Source organism: Corythoichthys intestinalis, chromosome 1 (genome assembly GCF_030265065.1).
Source record: "Corythoichthys intestinalis isolate RoL2023-P3 chromosome 1, ASM3026506v1, whole genome shotgun sequence".
Lineage (NCBI taxonomy): Eukaryota > Metazoa > Chordata > Actinopteri > Syngnathiformes > Syngnathidae > Corythoichthys > Corythoichthys intestinalis.
This window is the reverse complement of record NC_080395.1, coordinates 10,527,458-10,554,170: the sequence shown is the minus strand read 5'-3', so window position 1 is coordinate 10,554,170 and position 26,713 is coordinate 10,527,458. Positions and strand designations below refer to the sequence as shown.

The window sequence follows — 26,713 nt, the reverse complement described above, 5'->3', positions numbered from 1 at the left end:
GTTTCATCTGACCAGAGCACCTTCTTCCACATGTTTGGTGTGTCTCCCAGGTGGCTTGTGGCAAACTTTAAACGCTTTCTTCTTGCCACTCTTCCATAAAGGCCAGATTTGTGCAGTGTACGACTGATTGTTGTCCTATGGACAGACTCTCCCACCTCAGCTGTAGATCTCTGCAGTTCATCCAGAGTGATCATGGGCCTCTTGGCTGCATCTCTGATCAGTTTTCTCCTTGTTTGAGAAGAAAGTTTGGAAGGACGGCCGGGTCTTGGTAGATTTGCAGTGGTCTGATGCTCCTTCCATTTCAATATGATGGCTTGCACAGTGCTCCTTGAGATGTTTAAAGCTTGGGAAATCTTTTTGTATCCAAATCCGGCTTTAAACTTCTCTACAACAGTATCTCGGACCTGCCTGGTGTGTTCCTTGGTTTTCATAATGCTCTCTGCACTTTAAACAGAACCCTGAGACTATCACAGAGCAGGTGCATTTATACGGAGACTTGATTACACACAGGTGGATTCTATTTATCATCATCGGTCATTTAGGACAACATTGGATCATTCAGAGATCCTCAATGAACTGCTGGAGTGAGTTTGCTGCACTGAAAGTAAAGGGGCCGAATAATATTGCACGCCCCACTTTTCAGTTTTTTATTTGTTAAAAAAGTTTAAATTATCCAATAAATGTTGTTCCACTTCACGATTGTGTCCCACTTGTTGTTGATTCTTGACAAAAAAATTGAATTTCATATCTTTATGTTTGAAGCCTGAAATGTGGCGAAAGGTTGCAAGATTCAAGGGGGCCGAATACTTTTGCAAGGCACTGTATATCTACAGTGGGGAGCACAAGTATTTGATACACTGCCGATTTTGCTGGTTTTCCCACTTGCAAGCCATGTAGAGGTCTGTAATTTGTATCATAAGTTCTCTTCAACTGTGGGGGACGGAATCTAATACAAAAATCCAGAAAATCACATGGTATAATTTTTAAATAATCAATTTTATTTAAATTTTCTTAGTTCTTTTTTAAGAACCCCTCCTGTTCTCCACTCTTTACCGGAAGTAACTGCACCTGTTTGAACTTACCTGTATAAACCCTACCCACGTGACGTCACAACTCCGCTCTCCTGACTGGTGCCGCCCACTTGTCCGTCAACACATCGTGTTGACCTGTTACGGCTACGTACATTCCTCCTATTTACGGCGTGTTTTTCTGCTCGTTAACATTAATAATCAAAATGGTGAAGGCGTGTGTGGCGGTCGGTTGCAATAACAGAGAAGATAGACAGAGAGACTTGAAGTTCTACCGGATTCCGAGAGACACGGAGAGGAGAGAGCGAGATGGGCTGCTGCAATTCGACGAGAAAACTGGGCTCCAAACGATTACCACAGATTATGTAGTTGTCATTTTATATCTGGTAAGATGCATTTAATATATATTTAGAGGGTTTTGGGCTGACAACCACAATTAAGATCATTGCTAGGCTAATCGCCGACAACATACACGTATGTATGTAGTGAGTGCTATCGCTAAACCATATAAACATTAAAAGCCCTAGCTCCATTGACAAATGACATGAAATACATTAGACTTGACAGTGGATGTTAGCAAGAACAAAAGATTTTGAATTGAAAATTTCGTAACTCACCTTCCGAGCACAAGATTCCTGCCGAATTTTCGTGTACGAGGACCTGTTTCACCCAACCAGCAATGTAGCATTTATAAGCCTCCAAGCTCTTAAAGTTTTTCAAACTTCCGTGAGAATAGGCTGGTTTTGTGTGGACAAGATAGTTGTAAATATCAGGGTCAGGCAGAGACGGCGAAGGCAGCCGGTCAAAAATCATCGATTTAGGCATCAAATATGGATCTGGCGACTGTATAGAACGAAACTTTTCCACATAACGCCTTTTATGCAACACATCCAGTGAGTTTACGGCAACAGAAAGCACCGGGTCTTCCATGAAATGCATTTTAAATTCCACGATCAATTGAAACCAATGCTAATACAGAGACAAAATGACGGACAAGTGGGCGGAACCATACAGCGAGCACGTGGTTTTGTGACGTCGGTGGGTAGGGTATATAGACCCTACTCACATGACGTCACAACCACGCCCCCGTGCCATATTGTCCGTCAACTCGTCGTGTTGACGCATTACCGCTACGTAAATTCCTCCTATTTTGGCGTGTTTTTCTGCTCGTTAACATTAATAATCAAAATGGTGAAGGCGTGTGTGGCGGTCGGTTGCAATAACAGAGAAGATAGACGGAGAGACTTGAAGTTCTACCGCAGGGGTGTCCAAACTTTTTGCAAAAGGGGCCAGATTTGCTGTGGTAAAAATGTGGGGGGCCTTGAAGTGCCGGCCCTCACAGTCAACTTTCCTTTTTTTGTTTATTGTCGCCATTTTAGAAAATTGGGGGTAAAGCGTCACAAGCAGTGATGTCACTCAGAGTGCTGGTGCCCTCTAGTAGGTAAATGAGGAACAGCATTTAGTGTAAGCTACCTCATATGCTGCTCAATTTATTAAGTCTATGTGCAGGCCAGACGTTATAGATTTTATGACAGTGGCTGCGGGCCAGATGACATTTGACCACGGGCCGCATTTGGCCCCCGGGCTGGACTTTGGACATGTCTGTTCTACCGTATTCCGAGAGACCCGGAGAGGAGAGCGGGATGGACTGCTGCAATTCGACGAGAAAACTGGGCTCCAAACGATTAGCACAGATTATGTAGTAGTCATTTTATATCTGGTAAGATGCATTTAATATATATTTAGAGGGTTTTGGGCTGATAACCTTGCCTGGCACTGCTAGACTGTTCTCCCTGTATTTTTCAAACACTCAATCGACAAATCAGATTCGTTTATTTGCATGACGTGTTCTTAACGAGCAACGTCACTCTTGCGCGTCGGAAGTCGTCTCCACAACACACGGATGGTGAACAGCAGAGCTGAGAATATGTTTCAATCCAAGGTAAAATCAGTTTTAAATGACCAAAAACACATCGACACGAGTCATTGACAACAGTCTGTCTCACGCTAGCCATGTTGAATAAACTCCGCTCTCCTCGTATGTTTCCTTTCGCGCGCAAGTCCCTCGTCCTGCCCTCGTCATTTTACTAACGTCATGTCTGCCCGTCGCTGATTGGTCCACTCCGCTGTCTGTTTGCTGTGGCTTACTCCGCCCTGGAAATTGTATCCGCTGAATGGTGGCCAGACTCAATAGCTGGAACAGCGGTGAGTCTGGTGTACCAGGCAACTGATAACCACAATTAAGATCATTGCTAGGCTAATCGACGACAACATACCGTTTGAAAGTCAAGATGCTTATTTCTTCCACCATCTTTATTTTTTGAATAATATTTAGCTGGTACCAAGTGAAAGATGCTGGCCTCGTCTACGGATCATCGGTTAAACAGGGGTGTCCAAACCTTTTGCAAAAGGGGCCAGATTTGGTGTGGTAAAAATGTGGGGGGCTACCTGGGCTGATTTACGTCGAACAATAGATTTAAAGAAATTTTAGCAAACCCTTCTGTGTGTCATATTTGCTTTATTATTATTATTTTTTAATTCATAATTTCAACAATCTCGCCTTTGTGGCGTTCTCTTTCGACCCTCGGGCTCTTGCGAAATACTGCTGCTGTGAAATTAAATTAGCTTCAAGTTGCTTTAATTTCTCGTTGCGTATCTTCCGCGACTGTCTCTTTGCAAATGAGGCAGACACAATTGTGTATTTTATTGAAGAAATAGTCCAATACGCATCTATCCTTGACGCGTCGCAGTCAACTTTTTTTTTTTTATTGATTGTCGCCATTTTAGAAAATTGGAAGTAAAGGGTCACACGGGGTAATGTTGCATAGAGTGCTGCTCTTAAAGTTTTTCAAACTTTCGTGAGAATAGGCTGATTTTGTGTGTACAAGATAGTTGTAAATATCAGGGTAGCAGATGTCAGGCAGAGACGGCGAAGACAGCGGGTTGAAAAACATCGATTTAGGTATCAAATATGGCTCTGGCGAATGGATAAACTGGAGCTTTTCCACATAACACCTTTTATGCAACGCATCCAATGAGTTTACAGCGTCTGAAAGCACTGGGGCTTCCATGAATTGCTCTATAAACTGAACGACTAATTGAAACCATTGAGAATAGGGCTAAACAGAGACGGACAATATGGCGGCCGGATACAGTGACACGTCATTCTGTGACGTCAGTGAGTATGGTCTATCAGGACCAAAAGACTTTGCAAACATTACGGCTTGTGTTAAAAATGACCCCGACCATTTTACTTTATTATTTTGTTGTTGTTGTAAATCTACTGATTGTTTGTGAATTGTTCGACCATTATGTGTGTACTTGTTTTTGTGTAAATAGTAAAAAAAAAAAAAAAAAAAGTTTCATTGCCTGAACGTTTCTACTTCCGGTTCACATGACGCAGCGTCCGTGTACCCTCGCCACAATTGCAATTCTTTCACGTTCACTTTTCCGAACAAAACAATCTCCTTCAAAGCATTCTCATCGGGTAAGTACCCAAGTAAGAATTTAATGGACTAAAACGCCTATCTTAAGGCTTTGTGGAAGTAGTTTGGCTTTATGTAATAGCTTACCATGCTTGCAAAACTTTTTTTTTTTAGCTTAGCTTAGCTCGCCAGCCAAGACACGTTAACGCATGTTGTCTCAACGCCACTTCTGATTTGTATATTTTGTTTTTGGGTGGTTGGGTCTCGCTCGGTTAACATTAGAGTAATTATTAAATAAACATTTGATTGTAAATTAGGCTGACCATATTTTGATTTCCAAAAAAGACGACACTCGGCCCTCCTCGAGATACTTGAATTTTACTCGAAGTTCACTCCAAGGTGCCTATCTCACTTCAATACATTAAAGTGATCCTCTAACTTAAATACATGTAAGCACTAATAAACCACAATTGTTCACTTGTACTAAAATATGTTGTTAGAAACAGATAAAATGTTAAATCAATGGCAATATTTTATAATAGTTAGTCCATATTTTGACCGTTAGTTGGCGCAATGGTTTGCGGGCTTTCAGTGATGACGTCACTGGGATCGTTCCAAATGTGTAGCGTGTTCAACAATTGCTTATTGCTGCCTAAACTCGCGAAGTAAAATGCCACGATGAGCTGTTTTTGGATGCAATTTCCAGTCAAATTGAAACAAGGAGAGTGAAGTGAGTGGTCAAGGTGGAATTATTATTTTTAGTGAATAAATGTGCATAAGTGGAAGCTACTCCCCCATTTTGGTCCCTGTATGTACATATCCTACCCCAGGGGTTCCCAACCTATTCCACTAAGGCACACTGTGGGTGCAGGATTTCATTCTTACCAAACAAGATGACAACACTTTTTCCCCAATCTGGTGTTTTACAAGTGCAATCAGTTGATTGCAGTCAGGTGTGGCTTGTTTTAGCAGAAGCCTCATTGGTTCAACTGTCTCTGCTGGATCGGCTGGAACAAAAACCAGGACCCACAGTGTGCCTTGAGGACTGGGTTGAAAACCCCTGTCCTACCCACCACGCGTTACAACTGGCGCCCGAACATTTTTCCTGGATCCTTAGTCAAGTAAGGGATCTGTCTATTTTCTGGATCCGACGTTCCCACCGCGTCAGTAATATTGGTTTCGGATCTTTCCATTTTTCGGATCAGTCTTTTGTGGAATTGACAGGCTGGATGAGTGAGTAAAAAACGCGGATTTGGATTACTATTGCTAGAGATGTCCCGATCCGATATCTGGATCGGATCGGACGCCGATATGGGCAAAAAAATGCGTATCGGTATCGGATCGGCCAACACGGAAAAATTCCGATCCAGACTTCCGATCCAGTTTTTTTTTTTTTTTTTTTTTTTTTTGAAGTCCGGTCCGGGTTTTCCAGCGCACGGACTTACATAATCCATTCCAGTTTTTGCTTCGGTTTCCCTAAAACCCGGTCCGCATTTTACGGCACACCTTCAACAAACTACATTACCGTCATTACCGAGAGACTTCATCGGTAAAAATGTCAGCTGTGTGGGATTATTTCACTATAAAGGACGACAAAGACGAAGAGGCAGAGTGCAACATATGCCACAATAAAGTCAAGCGTGGTGGTAAAGCTGTAAGAAGTTTTAATACAACCAACCTAATCAAGCATTTATCGAAATACCACCACAAACAATATAAGGAGTGTTTGAAAAGAAGAAAACTGAAGACAAAAAGAAAGGTCCTACGCAACGAACACTGGCAGAAACTTTTGCTATTTGTGAAAAACTGCCATTGACAGTCCCAAAACCCAGCGCATAACAAGAGTCATTGCCGAAGGAATCATTCTGGATGACAAGCCGTTATTGCTCGTGAGTAAAGTGGGATTTAGACGCATCGGGCAGACTTTTTTCAAAAAATATATATTCATATATTTATACTAGGGCTGCAGCTATCGAATATTTTAGTAATCGACTGAAAATTCTATCGATTAATCAAGTAATCGGATAAAACAAATATATTTTTAGGTGAAGAGCAATTATAAATATACATGAGAAAACAAGACATTTCATCTAATCTTGAACCATTTTCAGTCCATCAATGTCTTTATTTTTGATGTATATTGTTGAAAACAGCCAACAATTGCATCTCAGATGTAGCTAGAATTAAAAAAAAAGACAAATTCACTGCTTTCACTCAAAAAACCTTTAGATCTTATTAAAAAATATATATATATTTATACCTAAAAATGCCATTACGCTTGATAACACACATCACTTAAAAGTTAGATTTTTTCCCACCTGTTTCAATTGAATTTCTATTTGTGTCAAGCCATTTTTAAGTTCTAGTTAAGTTTTACGCTACTCTAAACTGTAAGTCCTGATAGGATTTTGTGTTTTTGCAGTGTTCAAGATAAATGTATGATACAGGCTGTATTGGAGCACATTAGGGACCAGTGCTACTTGGTGTTTTATCCAGCAATGACTACTAAGCTAAAATTGATAGTTAGCATTATTGAGTTTTTATTTTACACCCTTATCACTCCACAAAGCTATGTTATGTTAAAGCCTGTATGTAAGACACGTTAGCCACGCATCGAAAGTGGTCATAATTAATAGAAACCTAGCCCTCCGCAGGGCTAACGTTGCGAGCTAGTGACTCAGACAGTAACGTTAATCTTATTTTTTAGCGCTTAGCGCTCTTTATTAGCGCTTAGCGCTCTACTGCTTTAAGATGGCCGCTGTTTATTACCGCTGCCCAGACGCGGCCGAGTCTATCATATTGCATCTAGTTCAACATACATGTGATCTCTATGAGACTCCTCAGATGCTACCTGCTACCAACTTAACATCACGCGGGCTAGTTTTTAGCAACGTCGGCGTAGTTTGGAGCGGCTGTCGGCTGCGGAAATGTTTTTTGTATTTTTTTATTGCTTCTTCCTCTACGCACGTGACGTCAGCGCGTTGTTCCGCATTAAAAGTAGTCCGAGCAAAACGTGATGCTTAGAGCTGTCAAAATAAACGATTACTCGAGGTGAATAAAATTACTCGGATCAGTTTTTAAACTCGAGTTACTCGAGTTGCTCGAGTATTCGTTTCAGCTCTAATTTATACTAAAATGGTGTATGGATATTAAATAAAATAATTTGGATAAAACAGAAGGCACTGTGCATGCCTGCGCACGGGAACGCAGTGGCCCCGTTCTCTTTTTAATCTTCCCCTCCGCGAGCATCCTGGTATTTCTTTTTCGATATGAGGCAACTATAGGAGTGAAAAACAAACTAAAGACAGGAATTGAAAAGCAAACAACTGCGTTGGGACTGGGATATGGAAAGGATTCTAATAGAGCAGGGCGGTAAACCGAAAATTTACCGTCACCGAAATTCTTCACGATGACCGACGTAATTTTGACCATGTCGGTAAATTCGGTAATTTAATAAAACAAGAAAAGATAGTCTTTTTATCCCGCTTTGACGCTGTGTTGTTCGGCTATGTTCATTCCCCTTTAAGAAAGCAGACAGTGTGCTTACGTATGGAGTCACGTGGTTTTCAGGAAGCCAATCAAACAAGCCCGGTATGCTAACGCTACAAGTAAACGGGATGGAGTCGGGTTTAAGTTAGCTTCGCCAAACTTTCACCCGACTTAAAGTAAACTCTTGGCGGGTTCCAGACGGGCTTTCACCCGCTGTCCTCCCTGGTTCTTACGATATCAGGAGAGGATGCTTTCTTCTGGTAGCCAAGCCACAGGCTAACGCTAGCGGCTAACACCGGCTACAAATGAACGTGAACGAGTCGGACAGCAGCTCTAACCTTGTCGAAACGGCTGAAATTAATGAGTGGACTGGGCACGGACTTCCATGTAGCAATCATCATGTCGCGGTATTTGGCATCTCTGTGTGATTTCTCTGAAAGCTTTCATGATGGTAAAGCACTCAGAATAAACTGTAATCCAACAGTGAAGCCTATATATAATATGGCAGTTTAATGGCCACAGCTATTTTTCTGTATGTGTTTGCTTTATTCTGCCATCATAAAACCTTAAATGTTTCATTGGCATCAGAGCAATACAGCTTTAATCTGGTTGTGTCTGTGTAGGGGGGTGCATGTATTAAAAAATGTTTCGGAAAAAAAAATAAAAAAATTAACTGAAACGCCTTGAAAGGTGGAAAAGCGCGATATAAGTATAACACCAACACCAACCAACACCTTGACGTAAACACTTGTGTTGAATAATTATGTCACAGCAGCCATTACCAATAAGTTGTCTGAAGTGTACTGTTAAAGCTGCAAGTCATTTGTGTTAGAATGACATGTTTCCACAGTCGTCATATTGATTTTATAATGTACATTTTTCAATTCATACAAGCTGTTATAAATGTTCACACTAGAATTCTTATTGTTTACAAGATTTTTTTTTTAATACTTAATGTTTAGACTGCATGTGCAATTGTTAAATTGAAAGCTGGTTAAATAAATTTAGCGAGAAACGGTTAATTTGTATTCCATGCATTGATTCAAATTTTCAAATTGTATTACAGTCTGCTTGGGCGAATTTATCGTCATTTATCGTTATCGAGGTAAATCTGCTCAATTTATCGCGATACGTACTTAAGGCCATATCGCCCAGCCTTACATTCTAATTGATTGTTGAAGATACGGAAACCTGTGTGGGCTTCACTGAATGTAAACAAATGTGGTGCTTTGGTCTCATGCGAGAAATATATTTAACAAACGTTTCCAGCGTTATTTCGCTGAGTAAATGGATTTATAATCATAAGTATTTAGTATTAAGTATTTAAGCATTGAGATAACTTGCGTTTTTTTTCTGCCAACTCGAGGAGATTAAAATAAATGTCAAATCCACTATCCACCTGTTAGAACACACATGCAAACATAGAATATATAAATGTTTATTGAATATCCGTCTTAGTCTTGTTTAACTGGGAGAATTTGTTACAAAAGACAGGCTATAATTTGTTACCATTATGCATATATGCACCGGCGTCACCAAACGTGATCACACAAAACGTAACCACGTAACCTCCTGAGTCCTCACAAATAAAACATTTTTTTTTTTTTTTTTTTCGGGCTCGTGCCTACAAATAAAACATAAAATTTCAGTTTTTTTCGGGCTGGGCAAGCAAATCAAAGGGAGTGTGTTAGAGCTGTCCCGACTAGTCGACATTGTCGACGTCATCGATGACGTAAATCCGTCGACGAGCACATCCCGTCGACGGTTAATGAAGGGTTAAAAAAATATATGCTTGGGAAGTTCAGAATGTCGGACGCATGGTATGCAAGCGGGGAAATCGGCACAAAGCCAAAAAAGCGCACCAGAGAGTCCAAAACATTGACTTATTTTTAAAGAAACAAAGGAGGGTACACTGTTGTGTCCTGTCTCTTCAGTGCCAAGCTTGGCTGCACGTCGGCCGTGAATGATAACGACAGGAGATTGTAAGTCCATCTAACTAACTAATGATATGTTTTATTGAAGTTGCTAAGCCTGTCGCGATATGCAATGATTCCATTGATCGCATGGTAAATAAAAATGAGGACGGTCATTTTCACGGCTGCGTTTTATCGTTGCGCGCGTGCGTGCGTACATTTGTGCGTGCATGCTGATAGCATATGAGACTCCATTTCTTTTCTGTCATCAACACGCTGTAGAATTAAAGTTCAGACATACAAAATAAGAAAAGACATCTATATTAAACACTATATACGTTAGCATTGCTACATTGAGGTGAATGGGGAAAAAAGACGACCTACTTTAGCCGGCTATAAAACGGGCAGCCTTGTCCAAAACTTGCAGTTAAAAGGTGACACTTCAAACATGAAAAATCGCTGGTTAACAGCATTTGCAAAAGGACAAAAAATCTATTACTGACACCAAATGCAATGACAAAAAGTGCTTTTTTTGTGGAATGTAAAGCAGGGTTAGGGTTAGCGGTTTAGCGAGTGTACTTCCGGTGAACATTTCAAAATAAAAGCATGTCATGTTCGTCATATAAATAACAATTTCTGGAGTTAATCCCACATACTTCAGATTCTACACTAAGAATACCTTTAAAATGACACCCTTTATGAAAAGTCTGATTGGCAATGAATAATTATTATAATACTATTATATATAGTACTACAGTATACTATAACATTAATGCTAGGTATTTTTTTAAGAATTGTTTTGAATCATGTTGGAAAGGTGAAGTCAGTGTTCTGAATCTGTTTACATTCCATTCTTTTGCACAAGTTAATTCCATCATCACTTGAACTCATTGTTTGTGATTTATTATTGTTATTTATCTGTTTATTTGTACTTTTTAATAAAGAATTTAAGTGTTCCAAAATGTTTTTGTGACTTGATAAGCGTCAACAAAAATTTCATTGCTAAATTAGTAAAAAAAATAAAAATAAATGTTTTTGTGAATTGATAAGCGTCAACAAAAATGTCATTGCTAAATTAGTAAAAAAAAAAAAAAAAAAATAACTAAAAGATTAGTCGAGTAATCGTAAAAATAGTCCGCTGATTAATTGGGAGAAAATTAGTCGTTTGGGACAGCCCTAGAGTGTGTAATAGTTAATAGTTTGAAGTTGTTTGTGTGTTTTGCTTTTTAAGACGGTTTACAATATTATTTTCATGTTTTACTGTCTGAATATGTCAATTCTGTTTGTTATTCATAATGTTTTGTGTTTATCATTTAATAAACAGGTCAGTTTCTTGTTACCAACCAATGTGTTATTCAAACTCACCTAATTCAGCTGGCAAGTTGTTATCAAGACTACTAAAACCCCTTTCATCATGAGTCTGACAACTAAGTAAGGAAGATAAATAACTTTTAACTTTAATACATGCTCAGAGAGGCCGGTATCGGTATTGGCCAGTATCGGATCGGAAGTGCTAAACAATATCGGTATTGGATCGGAAGTGCAAAAACCTGGATCGGGACATTCCTAACTATTGCTGTCTTTTATGTTGACTATTCTTCGTGGGAGTTTTCCCCAAATCATACTAAATAATTAAAGCACTATGGCACGCTACAGTGACGACGGGGACTCTGACGTGGACCTCACAACAATGGTGGGAGTTCGTCAGGGAACGCGTGTTTGCGGACTGCTGAGCTCCCGAGTGAAGAGTGGTCAAGGTGGAAATATTAATTTTTGTGAATAAATATGCATAGTGGAAGCTTCTCCCCTTTTTGGTACTTTTATACACGTATCCTAGCTACCAAGCGTTACAGTGTACAAGACATGGATTACACAAGGTGTGCTCTTTGGCCTGTACTGTATGTAAAGCACATGACAGCTCTGGATGCTAACAATCTACATAATTATATTGGGATAAGTTTGAAAACGCAATAGGCTTACCTTGAATATCTGAGTTCCAAACTGCATACACTATCGCTCCCAACTGGAGTTCCAAACAGCATACATTGATTACACTCTCGAGTCACTAGTTTTGCCCAACTTTTGTCTTATCAGGTATTTGCTGCACGCATTTTCCCCTGAAGCTCGTCTTGTGAACGACCGACAGTGCTGTCCTGCTCTTCCCTTTTCAGATCTGGTTCAAATAGGAAGGGTAGAACTGACGACATGTTGGGAAAGCTAACGAGTGACACGCTAGAATTTCCGCAACGGGACCAGTGACGTCACTCACTGCGACGTAACAAGAACGGCGCCCTATCACTTAAAATAATTTTACAAACTTTATGAAAACAAAAATATTAAGAGGGGTTTTAATATCAAATTATTGTAACTCATACTAACATTTATCTTTTAAGAATTACTTGTCTTAAAAATAGAGGATCCCTTTAACGCCATGTCTCAACACAACTTCTGATTTGTATACTTTGTTTTTGGGTGGTTGGGTCTCGCTCGGTTAACATTAGAATAATTACATTTAATTGTGAATTAGGCTGACTATATTTTGATTTCCAAAAAAGATGACACTCGGCCCGGCCTCGAGATACTTGAATTTTACTTGAAGTTCACTCAAAGGTGCCTATCTCACTTTAACACATTAAAAGTGTGCCTCCTCCATCTGGATAGAGAAATTGTGTTATGACAAAAAAAAAAAGATAATAATTAAAGATACACTATAATATCGGTGGCCGATAATTATCGGCCGATAATGGCAATTATGACGTCACACAGATAATCCAGATAATAAAAAATTCAGCCGATAATGCAATCTGATAATTATATACTTGATTTAGCCTCCAAATGTGCACAACCGAAGAATTCAGCACGCCGCAACCTCAACCCCTCCCCTCTCTGAATCCCCTGAGGGAGGAGGGGTTGAGGAGGCAGAGTTACACGACAAGAAATAGTTGAATATTATGGCGGCTGTTACTAAAAAAACGACGCTCTCGCCATTTGCGAAACATGTACCGCAGAAGTTCCATGAGGCCGAAAGAAAGCGTCCTCATTCAAAACCACTAACCCAGCATCACAAAGATTTTTGGAACGAATACCAGGCTGCTGCTGCTAGCGGGAATGCTAAAGCTATTGTAAACACTAAGTTAAACTACAGGGCTTGTGACGATACAGAGTCGGGTTGTTTGAGAAAGCAGCCCAAGGAGGGTGGTAAACTCGCATCTAAGGCTAAACACCGGCACGACTGGAGACCGATAGTCGGCAAGTAGCCGTCTTCCGACGGAGCCCGCCGCTCTGGCCGGTCCGGCAGGCCGGGCAGAGCCCAGTTCCCCAGCTTCAGGACCTCCGGCGAACACCCCGGTTTCTCGAGCGTTCCCTCACGGCGTCTGAGCAGAGCCAGGCCCCGAATACGCCGCGGCAAACCGGCCGGTGTGGGCGGATTATCCGGTACGAACGTAGCCGCCGCAGAGACGAAACACGATTTTTTTTTTAACCGAAATGACCCGAGAGCCAAAGCCCTGGATAAAAAAATAATGCAGTTTATACGACCACCATTATTCATGAAAAACATGCCAATCACATTTTCACCACTACATTTGGAAAAGTGATGTCCAGTAAGCAAGCTTATCATGACGGCACAGTGGTTAGATGATAATTTAAACATGGAGAAAACGAAGTCAGCCCGTCAATAATGCATTCAGTATGTAAAATGACAAGCGGTCAGATGACTTTGTAATGCTGCCTTTATTTTCGGCTTAACAAAACTCAGGCACAAAACAACACGCACGGAGATGCGAGCTCCAACTGCATCCAAATAGTACTGCCGTTTATCAGTTTAGCTCCTGTAAAGCGAATGTCGCGACTCGTGAGTGCCGCAAATGTAAACAAAGCGCTGCAGAATAGGTACATGACATCTTGCTCTTTTGAGTTAATCATTTTCACAGTGTGCAACAAAGCATATAACATTAGCAATCACTTTTCAAATTAATTTAATTTATTTGCTCAATTACAGTCACAGTAGATAATCTAAACCTATTGGCACTTATTAACACTTATTAATTTAAATATGCACATTCCTGTTGTAATGAAATAACAATAATATTCTGTAGCCACAAATATTCGAAATCTTTTCTTCTTCCAAGTTTTTTTTAGGATTAAGTATAATAATGTATTGCTTAAAATAAGGCTGTTAAGATTATTTTCAGCTAGCTATTTTTCTTCCAAGTAATCTGAAATACACCTGAACCGCTGGCAGATAATTTCACTTATTTCCAATAGATTTACACTTAAAACTGACTAGTTTTAAGGAAGTGTGTTTTGCAGTGTATTAATGTTATGTTAGGAATGGCTTACTTTTAAAGGCATTTTTGTGCAACTTAGGTATTTACTCTGAAAGTAATTGTTGCCAAAAGTTTACCATCACACAATGTCAGACAATGTCATTATTTAGATGTTGGAATTGACGACTTGTTCATATTTTATGTTGAAAAAAAAAAAAGAGCAATAAATTATATTTTTGCACAGTAATATTTTCTTTTGTTTGAAATTTTACATAAATCTTTTAATAGAATTATCGGCTTGACATTATCGGTTATCGGTAGGAATGAGGAGGAAATTATCGGTTATCGGTATCGGTTGAAAAATGTATTATCGTGCATCACTAATAATAATAACATAATATCCGGGGTCCTCAATTAGCGGTCCACGATCGGCTAGGGTTGCCACCTGTCCCTTAAAATAAGGAACAATCAGAAATTGGGAATTAAATGTTGCGTTCCGTATTGAACTAATACGGAATATAAATGAATAGATACATTTCTATGCATTTCTATTTTTTTCTCTGCCTGTACAGCTTTGGGCGCGAGGGTGGCGTCCCGTATTTCTTATTTCTGAAAGGTGGCAACCCTACGATCGGACCACAGCACACCTCTCTGTGGACCCAGAGCAAAAGGCAAAAAAAAAAAAAAAAAAAAAAGAGAGAAACCACCTTTTTTTTTCAACTTTTTAAAACTTTATTTGTATGAGTCGCCGATCTATTGCTATGCGCTACTATTCTGTCGCTAAATTCTGTTTCATTTTTAGTCTAATATCTTCCATGTTCCCACTTCCGTTGTCATCTCTATTAGGGATGTCCCGATCCCGGTTTTTGCACTTCCGATCCGATATCGATACTGGCCGATACCGATAGCGACCTATCTGAGCATGTGTTAAAGTTTAAAGTTATTTACCCTCCTTACTTCGTCGTCAGACTCAGGTTGAAAAAGGTTTTAGTACTATTGATAACTACTAGCCAGCTGAATTAGGTGAGTTTGAATAGCACACAACGGTTGGTAACAAGAAATTGACCTGTTTATTCAGTGACAAACACAAAACATTATAAATAACAAACAGAAATGGTATAGCCAGTCAGTAAAACGTACAAATAATATTGTAAACTGTCTTAAAAAAGCAAAACACACCAACAACCTCAGTGGAAAATTCCACGAATCCCCCAATCTATTTGATGCTTTTAATGTTTCGTGCATTAGTTACAAAAATTGTGTAAAAAGCCTCTCAGGTTTAAATAAACGACTATTTCAGTATCAAGTTAACATTTTAAAACAATAAATAAAATACTCAAGTCCCCATTCTGTATCAGCAGCTTTAAACTACATTCAATTCATTTTAATTTTGCGAATCAACTGTTAAAGTTGTTAAAATTGCTTCCGTTATTCCATAATTTCCCTTCTGTCTACTTTCGACATGTGAAAGTTTTAAAACTGTTTTGAAGATAGATTCAAGTCAAGATTTTGCCGATTTAGGAGTATTTTAGATAAAAAGTTAATTAAGTTCGCTTGGAAGGTTCACAACAGCCTACTAGGGAAGTGTACTGCTTTAAGATGGCGGCTGTTTACTAATGCATCTGGTTTTCAATACTTCAATGTTGCTAACGCAGTCGAGTCTGTCGTGTAGCATCTTGTTCTATAAACATATGATATCTATGATCTCCAGTAAAACGACGTTGACGTAGTTTGTAGCGGCTATCAGCAGCAGTCAGGTATTCTTGTGTTTTTTAATCCAGCGGCATGAGTTGAGCTAAAGCCGTGAGTGGAGCATTTGCATTACCCGGGTCTAAGACAAGTTATGTTTGCTTTCGGGACGCAGTGCGGTCAGTGGCTCATTGCGTCCCGAAGACCGCGCTGTGTATTAGTTCTGCTTTACTTGACATATTTCAATAATCGGAATTTGGATGTTTGTGAATCGTTCTCGAATCTTCAGCGGCCGAATCGCGTGTTGGATGGTGCGTGTTATTCCCTGGGCTTTGGGACTGTCGAGTGCCAGTTTGTCACGCATAGCAAAAGTTTCTGCCAGTGTTAGTTGCGTATGACCTTTCTTTTTGTCTTCGGTTTTCTTGACATACTCCTCATATTGTTTGTGGTGGTATTTCGCTAAATGCTTGATTAGGTTGGTTGTATTAAAACTTCTTACAGCTTTACCATTACGCTTGACTTTATTGTGGCATGTGTTGCTCCCTGCCTCTTTTTCTTTGTCGTCATTTAAGGTGAAATGATCCCACACAGCTGACATTTTTACCGATGAAGTCTCTCGGTAAATTGGGAGACGGTAATGTAAATGTAGTGTGTTGATGGTGTGCCGTAAAATGCGGACCGGATTTTAGGGAGACCGAAGCAAAAACTGGAATGGATTATGTAAACTGGTGCGCTAGAAAACCCGGATCGGACTTTTTAAAAAAACTGGATCGGAAGTCCGGATCGGAATTTTTCCTGTGTTCCGATGCGATACTGATTCACATTTTTTTGCCCATATCGGCGTCCGATCCGATCCAAATATCGGATCGGAACATCTCTAATCTCGATGACAAGGATGCGCTGATTGGCTAAGAGAGCCTGCATGCTGCTAGCTAGAGTGGACGGACCACAGCAGTGTGAAACCCGAGTCCCACCTAGCCCTTTGCAACCTGTTTGTTAATATGCCACTAGTAGAAGACCGAATCTAACAAAATGTCATGCTCAAAGTTGACCAAGAGAAGAAAAGTGGACAATGAAAATTGCCCTTTCAATGAGGAATAGACTGACAAATATGTGTCAATTTTACCAACTGCAAGTACCAAACCTATGTGCTTAATATGCTTAAAGACAGTTGCTCTGTTAAAAAGTGAAATTATGAAACACCATTATGTTAAAGAGCACAGCTCTTTTGAAGAGAAGTTTCCTCCTAATCAGAATTGAGAAGGCAATAAATTAACAGGTTGAAGCAGTCATATCAAGAGTCAAATAACAGATTGCAACGAAGTGCTCACTCGAGGTCGTGGGTGTTGGCCAAACATATGAAGCAGCATCCATCCTCTTTTTAGCTTTAACTTTCCTGAAAAACATCCAGATAGACTTTTGATCTCATATTTCCATTAATGATTGTAAGTTAGCCTGGCCCTCAGGTAGCAAAACAGCCCCAAATCATGATGCTCCCTCTTCCATGGTTCACAGTAGGGATGAGGTGTTGATGTTTGGTGAGCTGTTCCATTTTTCCTCCACACATGACGTTGCGTGTTACTCCCAAACAATTCAACTTTGGTTCTATCAGTCCACAAAATATTTTGCCAAAACCTCTGTGGTGTGTGCAAGTGCCTTTTTGCGAACATTAAACGCTAAGGGTGTAACGGTACATGTATTGAACCGTTTCGGTACTTGGCGTTCGGTTCGGAACGGGGGCGTACCGAACGAGTTTCTGACGTAATGTAACCCTTACTTTTTGAGGCTGTGAGTCGATCGGGTTAGTTTCTTTGTGTAGATTATATTTACTCCGTCTTTGCTACTATAATGAGGACCAACACGGTAGGACAGTAAGAAACGTCAACGCCGCAACTACATGGCTGCCGCGAGAACGCAGTGAAACGCGGCCGTTAAAGTTAATCAGCGAATGCACACCAGTCGCAGTGCGGCTGCATGTTGAGTCTTCAAGTCTCTCCGTCTATCTTCTCTGTTACAGCAACCAACCGCCACACACGCCTTCACCATTTTGATTATTAATATTAACAAGCAGAAAAACACTCCGTAATAGGAGGCATGTACGTAGCGGTAATGTGTAAACATGAACAGCTGACACACAATATGGCGGCTCCAGTCAGGGGGGCGGAGTTGTGACGTCATGTGATTGGGTGATTGGATGACGCGCTGGCACACCGGGTGCACCAATAAGAACCTCGCGTTGATGTGTCAATCACGGTGCCGCCGCCAGACCCCGGTGACGCTACAATATTCTGACAGAAGAGCCAACGACGTCATGCATTAAGAGAGACAATAGCTAATATGCTGACTCGCCACCCTGTGGTCTGGGGTGTGAATTGCAACCTGTCAAAATGACGGACGGATTTCAGTTTTTTCTGTCACCGTTTTAAAAAACCGGTCAACGACGGAAAATATCCAGTTAACGCGACCCCTGGTGTGCACAGAGATATTGGATTGTGCCAGTGATTTCTGTAATTCTTTAGCAGCCACTCTAGGGTTCTTTTTTACCTCTCTGAGTATTCTGTGCCGAACCCTTGGCGTTATCTTTGGTGGACGGCCACTCCTTGGGAGAGAAGCAACAGTGTGAAACTCCATTTTGAGACAACTTTTCTGACTGTCGATTGATGAACATCCAGCATTGTAGGGATGGTTTTGTATCCTTTTCCAGCTTTATACAAATCAACAATCCTTGATATTCAGACAGCTCTTGTGACTGAGCCATGATGCAAGTAAGACAATGCTTCTCATCAAGACATTTCTTTCCAGGGGTGTGTGTGTTTGTAGTGGGCAGGGCAGTTTTAAACCACTCATCGATGATTGGGCGCACACCGGACTTAAAAATTGGTTTCAATTGCTCTTTAAGTCTCCTTAGGCAGAGGGTTCACTGACTTATTTTCTCCCTCCTGTCATTGTTTGCATGCTATCCTCATTAAAATTTGAAAACCAAAAAATGTTTGGGTGGTTATAGTTAAAGCAGACACTGTATTTTCATCTGTGTAATTTTGACAAAGATCGGATCACATTTGATGGTGATTTTATGCAGAAATGTGAGGAATTCCAAAAGGTTCAGATACTTTTTCATACCACTGTATGGATAAAATGGAAAGGACGCATTGGTGTATATCGATACTTGACAAGTCTAATCAAATGATGTACAGTGGACGTGCTGGGGTCCACATTGTCGGGGACAGCACAGTGGCTGACGGCTAGTAATTCGAGCAGTTACTGAACACGACACGAGCAATACCTCGCTCATCTGCACACAACAGCAACCTTCTACATCTGCCTTCCTTCCAACTGCAATTCCGCCCGACGACGTTAAAAAAAAAAAAAAACGATATCGGATAATTTCTCACGGCACCCCTGACGATCTCTCACTAGTGTGCCGCGGCACATCGGTTGAAAAACCCTGAATAAAATGAATAATGAGAATAGGGCTGCAGCTATCGAATATTTTAGTAATCGACTGAAAATTCTATCGATTAATCGAGTAATCGGATAAAACAAATATATTTTTAGGTGAAGAGCAATTATAAATATACATGACAAACAAGACATTTCATCTAATCTTGAACCATTTTCAGTCAATGTCTTTATTTTCAATATACTGTATATTGTTGAAAACAGCCAACAATTGCATCTCAGATGTTACTAGAAAAAAAAAAGACTAATTCATTGCTTTCACTCAAAAAACCTTTAGATCTTATTTAAAAAATTTATATATACCTAAAAATGCCGTTACGCGTGATAACACACATAACTTAAAAGTTAGGATTTTTTTCCCACGTGTTTCAATTGAATTTCTATTTGTTTCAAGCCATTTTTAAGTTCTAGTTAAGTTTTAAGTTAGTCTAAACTAGGGCTGCAGTTATCGAATATTTTAGTAGTCGATTAATCGATAGACTACTTAGTTCGAATAATCGAGTAATCGGATAAGGAACATGAAAAATTAAAATACCTGAGCTGAGCCTCAAACGGTATATAGACCCTACCCACGTGACGTCACAACTCCGCTCTCCTGACTGGTGCCGCCCACTTGTCCGTCAACACATCGTGTTGACCTGTTACGGCTACGTACATTCCTCCTATTTACGGCGTGTTTTTCTGCTCGTTAACATTAATAATCAAAATGATGAAGGCGTGTGTGGCGGTCGGTTGCAATAACAGAGAAGATAGACGGAGAGACTTGAAATTCTACCGGATTCCGAGAGACACGGAGAGGAGAGAGCGAGATGGGCTGCTGCAATTCGACGAGAAAACTGGGCTCCAAACGATTACCACAGATTATGTAGTAGTCATTTTATATCTGGTAAGATGCATTTAATATATATTTAGAGGGTTTTGGGCTGACAACCACAATTAAGATCATTGCTAGGCTAATCGCCGACAATATACACGTATGTATGTAGTGAGAATGCTATCGCTAAACCATATAAACATTAAAAGCCTTAGCTCCATTGACAAATGACATGAAATACATTAGACTTGCAGTGGATGTTAGCAAGAACAAAAGATTTTGAATTGAAAATTTCGTAACTCACCTTCCGAGCACAAGATTCCTGCCGAATTTTCGTGTACGAGGACCTGTTTCACCCAACCAGCAACGTAGCATTTATAAGCCTCCAAGCTCTTAAAGTTTTTCAAACTTTCGTGAGAATAGGCTGATTTTGTGTGGACAAGATAGTTGTAAATATCAGGGTCAGGCAGAGACGGCGAAGGCAGCCGGTCAAAAATCATCGATTTAGGCATCAAATATGGATCTGGCGACTGTATAAAACGAAGCTTTTCCACATAACGCCTTTTATGCAACACATCCAGTGAGTTTACGGCATCAGAAAGCACCGGGTCTTCCATGAAATGCATTTTAAATTCCTCGATCAATTGAAACCAATGCTAATACAGAGACAAAATGACGGACAAGTGGGCGGAACCATACAGCGAGCACGTGGTTTTGTGACGTCGGTGGGTTGGGTATATATATATTTTTTAATGAGGATCTATGTACAACAAAGGAACAATTGGCTAACTTACATAGGAAAAAGTCTGCTAGCTTAAATGCTATAAAATGCTCTTAACAAATGATTCACCTATAATGACACCTATTCCCACAAAAAACGGCTAAATATACCTATAAACTAAATTATGAATGCATTAAAAACATTAGCTCAAACAAAAACTTAGCTTACGTTGGTCTTAACAGGGAGTAGTTGGATTCAGCCATGTGAAAAGAGGCAGTCCAGAGGTCAGTGTATCCACCCTAATCAATAAAACTAAATGCAAACACTTTCAAAATAAACCATTGCAACACCACTTTAATTAAACAAATACTCGAGGCAACAACATTTAATTCCAATATTTTTTTCTAATCGAATACTCGAGTTAATCGATTCATCGTTGCAGCGCTAGTCTAAACTGTAAGTCCTGATAGCATTTTGAGTTTTTGCAGTGTTCAAAATAAATGTATGATACAGGCTGTATTGGAGCACATTAGGGACCAGTGCTACTTGGTGTTTTATCCAGCAATGACTACTGAGCTAAAATTGATAGTTAGCATTATTGAGTTTTTATTTTACACCCTCATCACTCCATAACGCTATGTTATGTTAAAGCCTGTATGTAAGACATGTTAGCCACGCATCGACAGTGGTCATAATTAATAGCAACCTAGCCCTCCGCAGGGCTAACGTTACGTGAGGTAGTGACAGTAACGTTAAACTTTATTTATAAGCGCTTAGCGCTCTTTATTTGCGCTTAGCGCTCTTCTGTTTTAAGATGGCGGCTGTTTACTAACGCTGCCCAGACGCGGCCGAGTCTGTCATTTCGCATCTAGTTCAACATACATGTGATCTCTATGAGACGTTGGCGTGGCTTGTAGCGGCTGTCTGTTATTTTTTTTTCTTCTTTCTTTTATTTATTTATTTATTTATTTTTTGCTTCTTCCTCTACGCACGTGACATCAGCGCGTTTTCCCGCATTAAAAGTAGTCCGAGCAAAACGTGATGCTTAGAGCTGTCAAAATAAACGATTACTCGAGGTGGATAAAATTACTCGGATCAGTTTTTCAACTCGAGTTGCTCGAGTATTCGTTTCAGCTCTAAATGAGAATAAATCAGTGCAAAAGCTCGACTTCAGCAAATCACATGATTTTTTTTTCTTCCCACCCAGTGTCCCACAGACATCGCTGAAAAAGATCTTCACCCTGAGAAACACAATCCCCTCCACTTTTAACAGGAGTCGGAAATGTTGTACATCAAACAGGAAGCAGCGCCAGTCACCCCCTACATTGAAGAAGAACAGGAAGATGAAATCATTGCAGTGGTTGTCGGTGTGAAGAGCAAAGAAGATGAAGATCCAAGCGAAGAGAGCAGAGCAGCGACACCTTCGAGCGAAAACTCATTTCAGCACCTGACAACAAAAGAAGTGGGACAATCGCAACTGGACGGCTTCTTAGCTCCGCTTTCGGACAGCGACGATGTAAAGTCACATTCGGACAGCGACGACGTCACGTCACATTCGGACAGCGACGACGTCACGTCACATTCGGACAGCGACGACGTCACGTCACATTCGGACAGCGACGACGTCACGTCACATTCGGACAGCGACGACGTCACGTCACATTCGGACAGCGACGACGTCACGTCACACTCTTCTGACACTGATACTAATGAGGAGGATGTTGACTTTGACCAAAATGCTTTGAAACCCTTAAACAGGCCATCATTGAAGATAGACACAAAACAATGTGCCGGTGGGAAACCGTTTGCATGCATAATTTGCTACAAAGGATTTTCTCGCAAGGATGATGTTGAAAGGCATAAGCGTACACACACTGGAGTAAAGCCATTTCCCTGCACATATTGCGGTAAAAGATTCACCCAGAAGGGAAGTTTAAACACACACATAAGAACACACACTGGAGAGAAGCCTTTCGCCTGTTCACTTTGCGATAAAAGATTTACTCGGAATACTCATTTAGAAACGCATAAGCGTATACACACTGGAGTAAAGCCATTTCCCTGCACATATTGCGGTAAAAGATTCACCCAGAAGGGAAGTTTAAGCACACACACAAGAACACACACTGGAGAGAAGCCTTTCGCCTGTTCACTTTGCGATAAAAGATATACTCGGAAGACTCATTTAGATATGCATAAGCGTATACACACTGGAGTAAGGCCTTTTGCCTGCACACATTGTGGTAAAAGATTCACCCAGAAGGGAAGTTTAAACACACACATAAGAACACACACTGGAGAGAAGCCTTTCACCTGCTCAGTTTGCGATCAAAGATTTTCTCAGAAGATACTGTTAGAAAACCACTCGCGTACACACCATGGAGAAAAGCCGTTTGTCCGCACAGTTTGCGACAAAAGATTTTCTCGGCAGTCTCATTTAACAACACATAAGCGTAGACACACTTGAGGAGGGCCTTTTGCTGGCACTCTTTGCGACAAATGATTTTCTCGCAAGGCTAGTGGTGAAATGCATATTGGTACACACACTGGAGAAAAGCCTTCCGTCTGCACTTTGCAGAAAAAGATTTTCTCAGAAGTGTCATTTGATAATAGATAAGTGTAAACACACACTGGAAAAAAAACTTTTGTCTTCACATGTTGTGGTAAAAGATTCACCCAGAAAGGAAGTTTTAAACACACAAGAACACACACTGGAGAGAATGCGGACAATGCGGAAAAAACATTGAATTGCAGTGTTTAATAAGATTTATAAATTCCTGCCACATATTTACAGTGGAAAAAGCTTTTCAACTTTCTTATTAAGTTTCCCTTGAGCCTCTTTTGAAAAAGTGGTGAAATGATTTTGCAGGGCCTGGTCTTTTTCACAACTATCCAATATTCTTGATTTTTTTTTTTTTTTTTTTAATAAAACGAATTGGGTTTAGTTTAGGTTAGGTTAGGTTAGGTTACTTCATGTCAAACTTGATTTTCTGTGGATATTATGACTTTTCTGCTATTTTGATTTACTCAGATTTGACTATTGTCTCATCTGTTTGTTGCTAGGGATGGGAATCGAAATCCGATTCTAATTCCGAACAGGTTCCTAGTGTTTCGAGGCCTCGACATCACAATGAAAAAGTCTTAACGATCCCTTTAACGATTCCTAAAGACGCATGCTGCGTCATCAGTGACGCGTCTTGTTGTCCAGACGCATCCTGGACGCATCAAACTAGCATGGCGCCAAGAACCAATAGCTCCAAAGTTTGGCTGCACTTCACCGGGAAAGAGGGTGAAAATGAAAGGTTACGATGGTTTAGCACGAGCATTGCAGCCGTAAACATAACAATGACAACACGTAAGTTCAAACGCTCAAAAGTGTGTCTTCACTTCACGAGGAAAAATAATAACAAAGTGACTTGCAGTCATTAAGGCATTAAAATCACTCACCTTTCGGCTAAATTCGCCATTTTGAAGTCAAAGAGGGTGACATACTTGAATTGTGTAGTTCTGAGGAGAACATTTTTAAGATGGGGGTCGTAATTCCATCTAACTAACTAACGACATGCTTTATTAAAGTTGCTAAGCCTTTCACGATATGGGATGAGTCCATTAGTCGCAAGATAAATAAAAATGAGGGCGATAATTTTCACGGCTGCGTTTTATCAACACGTGCGTCCATGCATACATTTGTGTGTGCGTGTAGATGACTATTAGACTCCATTTCACAGATGTTTATTAGTAATCAAAACTCCGGAGAATTACATTTCAGACGTACAAAATAAGGAAACACGTGTATATTAAACACTGTAAGTGTTAGCATTGCTATATTGAGACTAATGGGGAAAAAAAGACCACCTACTTTAGCCTGCTATAAAACATTGGCAGTCTTTTCCAAAACGCAAACTTGCGGTTAAAAGGTGACACTTCAATCATGAAAAAATTGCTGGTTAACATCATTTGCAAATGAAAAAATTGAGAAAAAAGAACAAAAAACTATGAGTGAAAGTGACACCACAAGCAGTGACGAAAACGGATTTTTTGCGGAGTGTGAAGCTGTTGGCGGTTTAGCGAACGTACTTCCCGGTGTACAATTTCAAAATAAAACCACGCCACGTTCATATAAAGATTTCTGGAGTTAATCCCACATACTTCAGAATTAATACTATAATGTGTAAATACTATAATATTACAGAATTCAGATTCTACACTAAGAATAGCTTTAAAATGACACTCTTTGAAAAATATGATTGGCAATGAATAGTATTATTATAATGCTATTATATATAGTAGTATACTATAATAATAATGCTACATTTTTTAAAGAATTGTTTTGAATAATGTTGGAAAGGCTGTTTACATTCCATTCTTTTGCATTAGTTAATGCGATGAGCATTTGACCTCATTGTTCATGTGTGATTAATTATTGTTATTTACATGTTTATTTGTACTTCATTAAAGAATTTGTGTTCCAAAATGTTTTTGTGAATTAATAAGCATCAACAAAAATGTCATTGCTGAATTAGTAACAAAAAATATACTTTTTTAATAAGTCGACTAACTGTAAAAATAGTCTGCTGACTAATCGGGAGAAAATTAGTCGTTTGGGAGAGCTGTACCGGAACATATTTCCTCCCTCCACACCCTTATTACCTTTTTAACCCCTGACCCATTTTCATGCCTGGTCATTGCAAGGTGGAGATAACTGCGTCGGGAGGGGGAGATACGACCAATATGCCAATATATACCAATATTTTTTATTTCTATTAGAAAAATGTTTCAGTAAAATGTTACACATTCTTGTGTATTTGCCAAATATTGCCACAGTTAACATTGAGGCTTTGGGCCTCTTTTGACCTCGTTGTGAGTTTGTAAGGTTGTGACTTCCGATTAAACAAACTCGATGCCAATCAAAACGTTTGGTCTTCTTTTCCCCCCAAATAGAATCGATTAAGAATCGAATCATTAAGAAATATCAATAATGGAATCGGAATCGTAAAAATCCTATCAATTCCCATCCCTATTTGTTGCTTTTTAAACTCTTTTATAAAGGGACCTTGAGTATCTTGAAAGGATATTTGAAATAATATGTATTACATTGGTCAACAGTCAAATTTGTGCATTAAATATTGATTCTAATTGTGGCTAAATTGAGGTCATTGAATGCATTGCAAGTGTCAGAATATAGAAATTGTCTCTAGTTTGCGAGTCCATAAAGTTTAAATTGTCTCAATTAGAATATTTTATTATTTCTGTATGGAATAGTGTATTTCCTGTAGGACACAAAAGGCTGACATATCCAAGAATTTATTTCAACAAAAATGTTTTGTGTATTTTTAAGCATCTTTTTCAATTACCTTTGCACTGTGTAGTAGAATCTCCCCACAATCTCGTTGTACATTGTATGATGACAATAAAAGCTATCCATCCATCATCTCCCACTTAATCCAAGGTCGGGTCGCGGGGGCAGCAGCATTCATTATAGAATTACTAGACTTTTTTTTTTTTTTTTTTTTAACAACTATTCATTTACTCCCCATAATTCCTCTATTATGAACCAATTTTTTTTTTTTTTTTTTTTTTTTTTTTTTAAGAGATCTTCTCAATAGGGAATGGGACGTACTACGTCATTGTTTGGACCCGCCTCCATGCTGGCAAGATAATTCACTTCCGGGCCGGCAGAGTCAATGCGGATTGTAACGTGTGATAGTGCTAAGCTAACTCTTTCGGTGTTTTAGAAAGAAAATATGGGTGCTTTATTGTTGCGTTACCGGGTGCAACAGCGTCTCCTACGACAAAAAAAGGGGTGAGGAAAAATGGACTCACTTTTCACCGTTTTCCTGCATGGAGGACCAAATATCAGATCACGAAGGTACGACGGATGGCTGGATTGCAGCGGTTCGTCGGAAA

At 39.8% G+C, this 26,713-nt stretch overlaps 1 protein-coding gene across 1 annotated transcript; it reads left to right on the top strand.

Moving 5' to 3' along the window:
* The first annotated feature begins 4,384 nt into the window (after positions 1–4,384).
* Positions 4,385–26,228, top strand: LOC130924561 (gastrula zinc finger protein XlCGF52.1-like). The gene is made up of 2 exons (XM_057851214.1): positions 4,385–4,515; positions 22,014–26,228. Exon 2 carries the CDS (start codon positions 22,089–22,091, stop codon positions 23,271–23,273), a length of 1,185 nt encoding a protein of 394 aa, XP_057707197.1. The 5' UTR covers positions 4,385–4,515; positions 22,014–22,088; the 3' UTR covers positions 23,274–26,228.
* The last annotated feature ends 485 nt before the right edge of the window (positions 26,229–26,713 follow it).

What these genes read in the sequence shown, in the direction of transcription:
- LOC130924561 (XM_057851214.1), top strand. Translation starts at nt 22,089, where the DNA reads ATGTTGTACATCAAACAGGAAGCAGCGCCAGTCACCCCCTACATTGAA.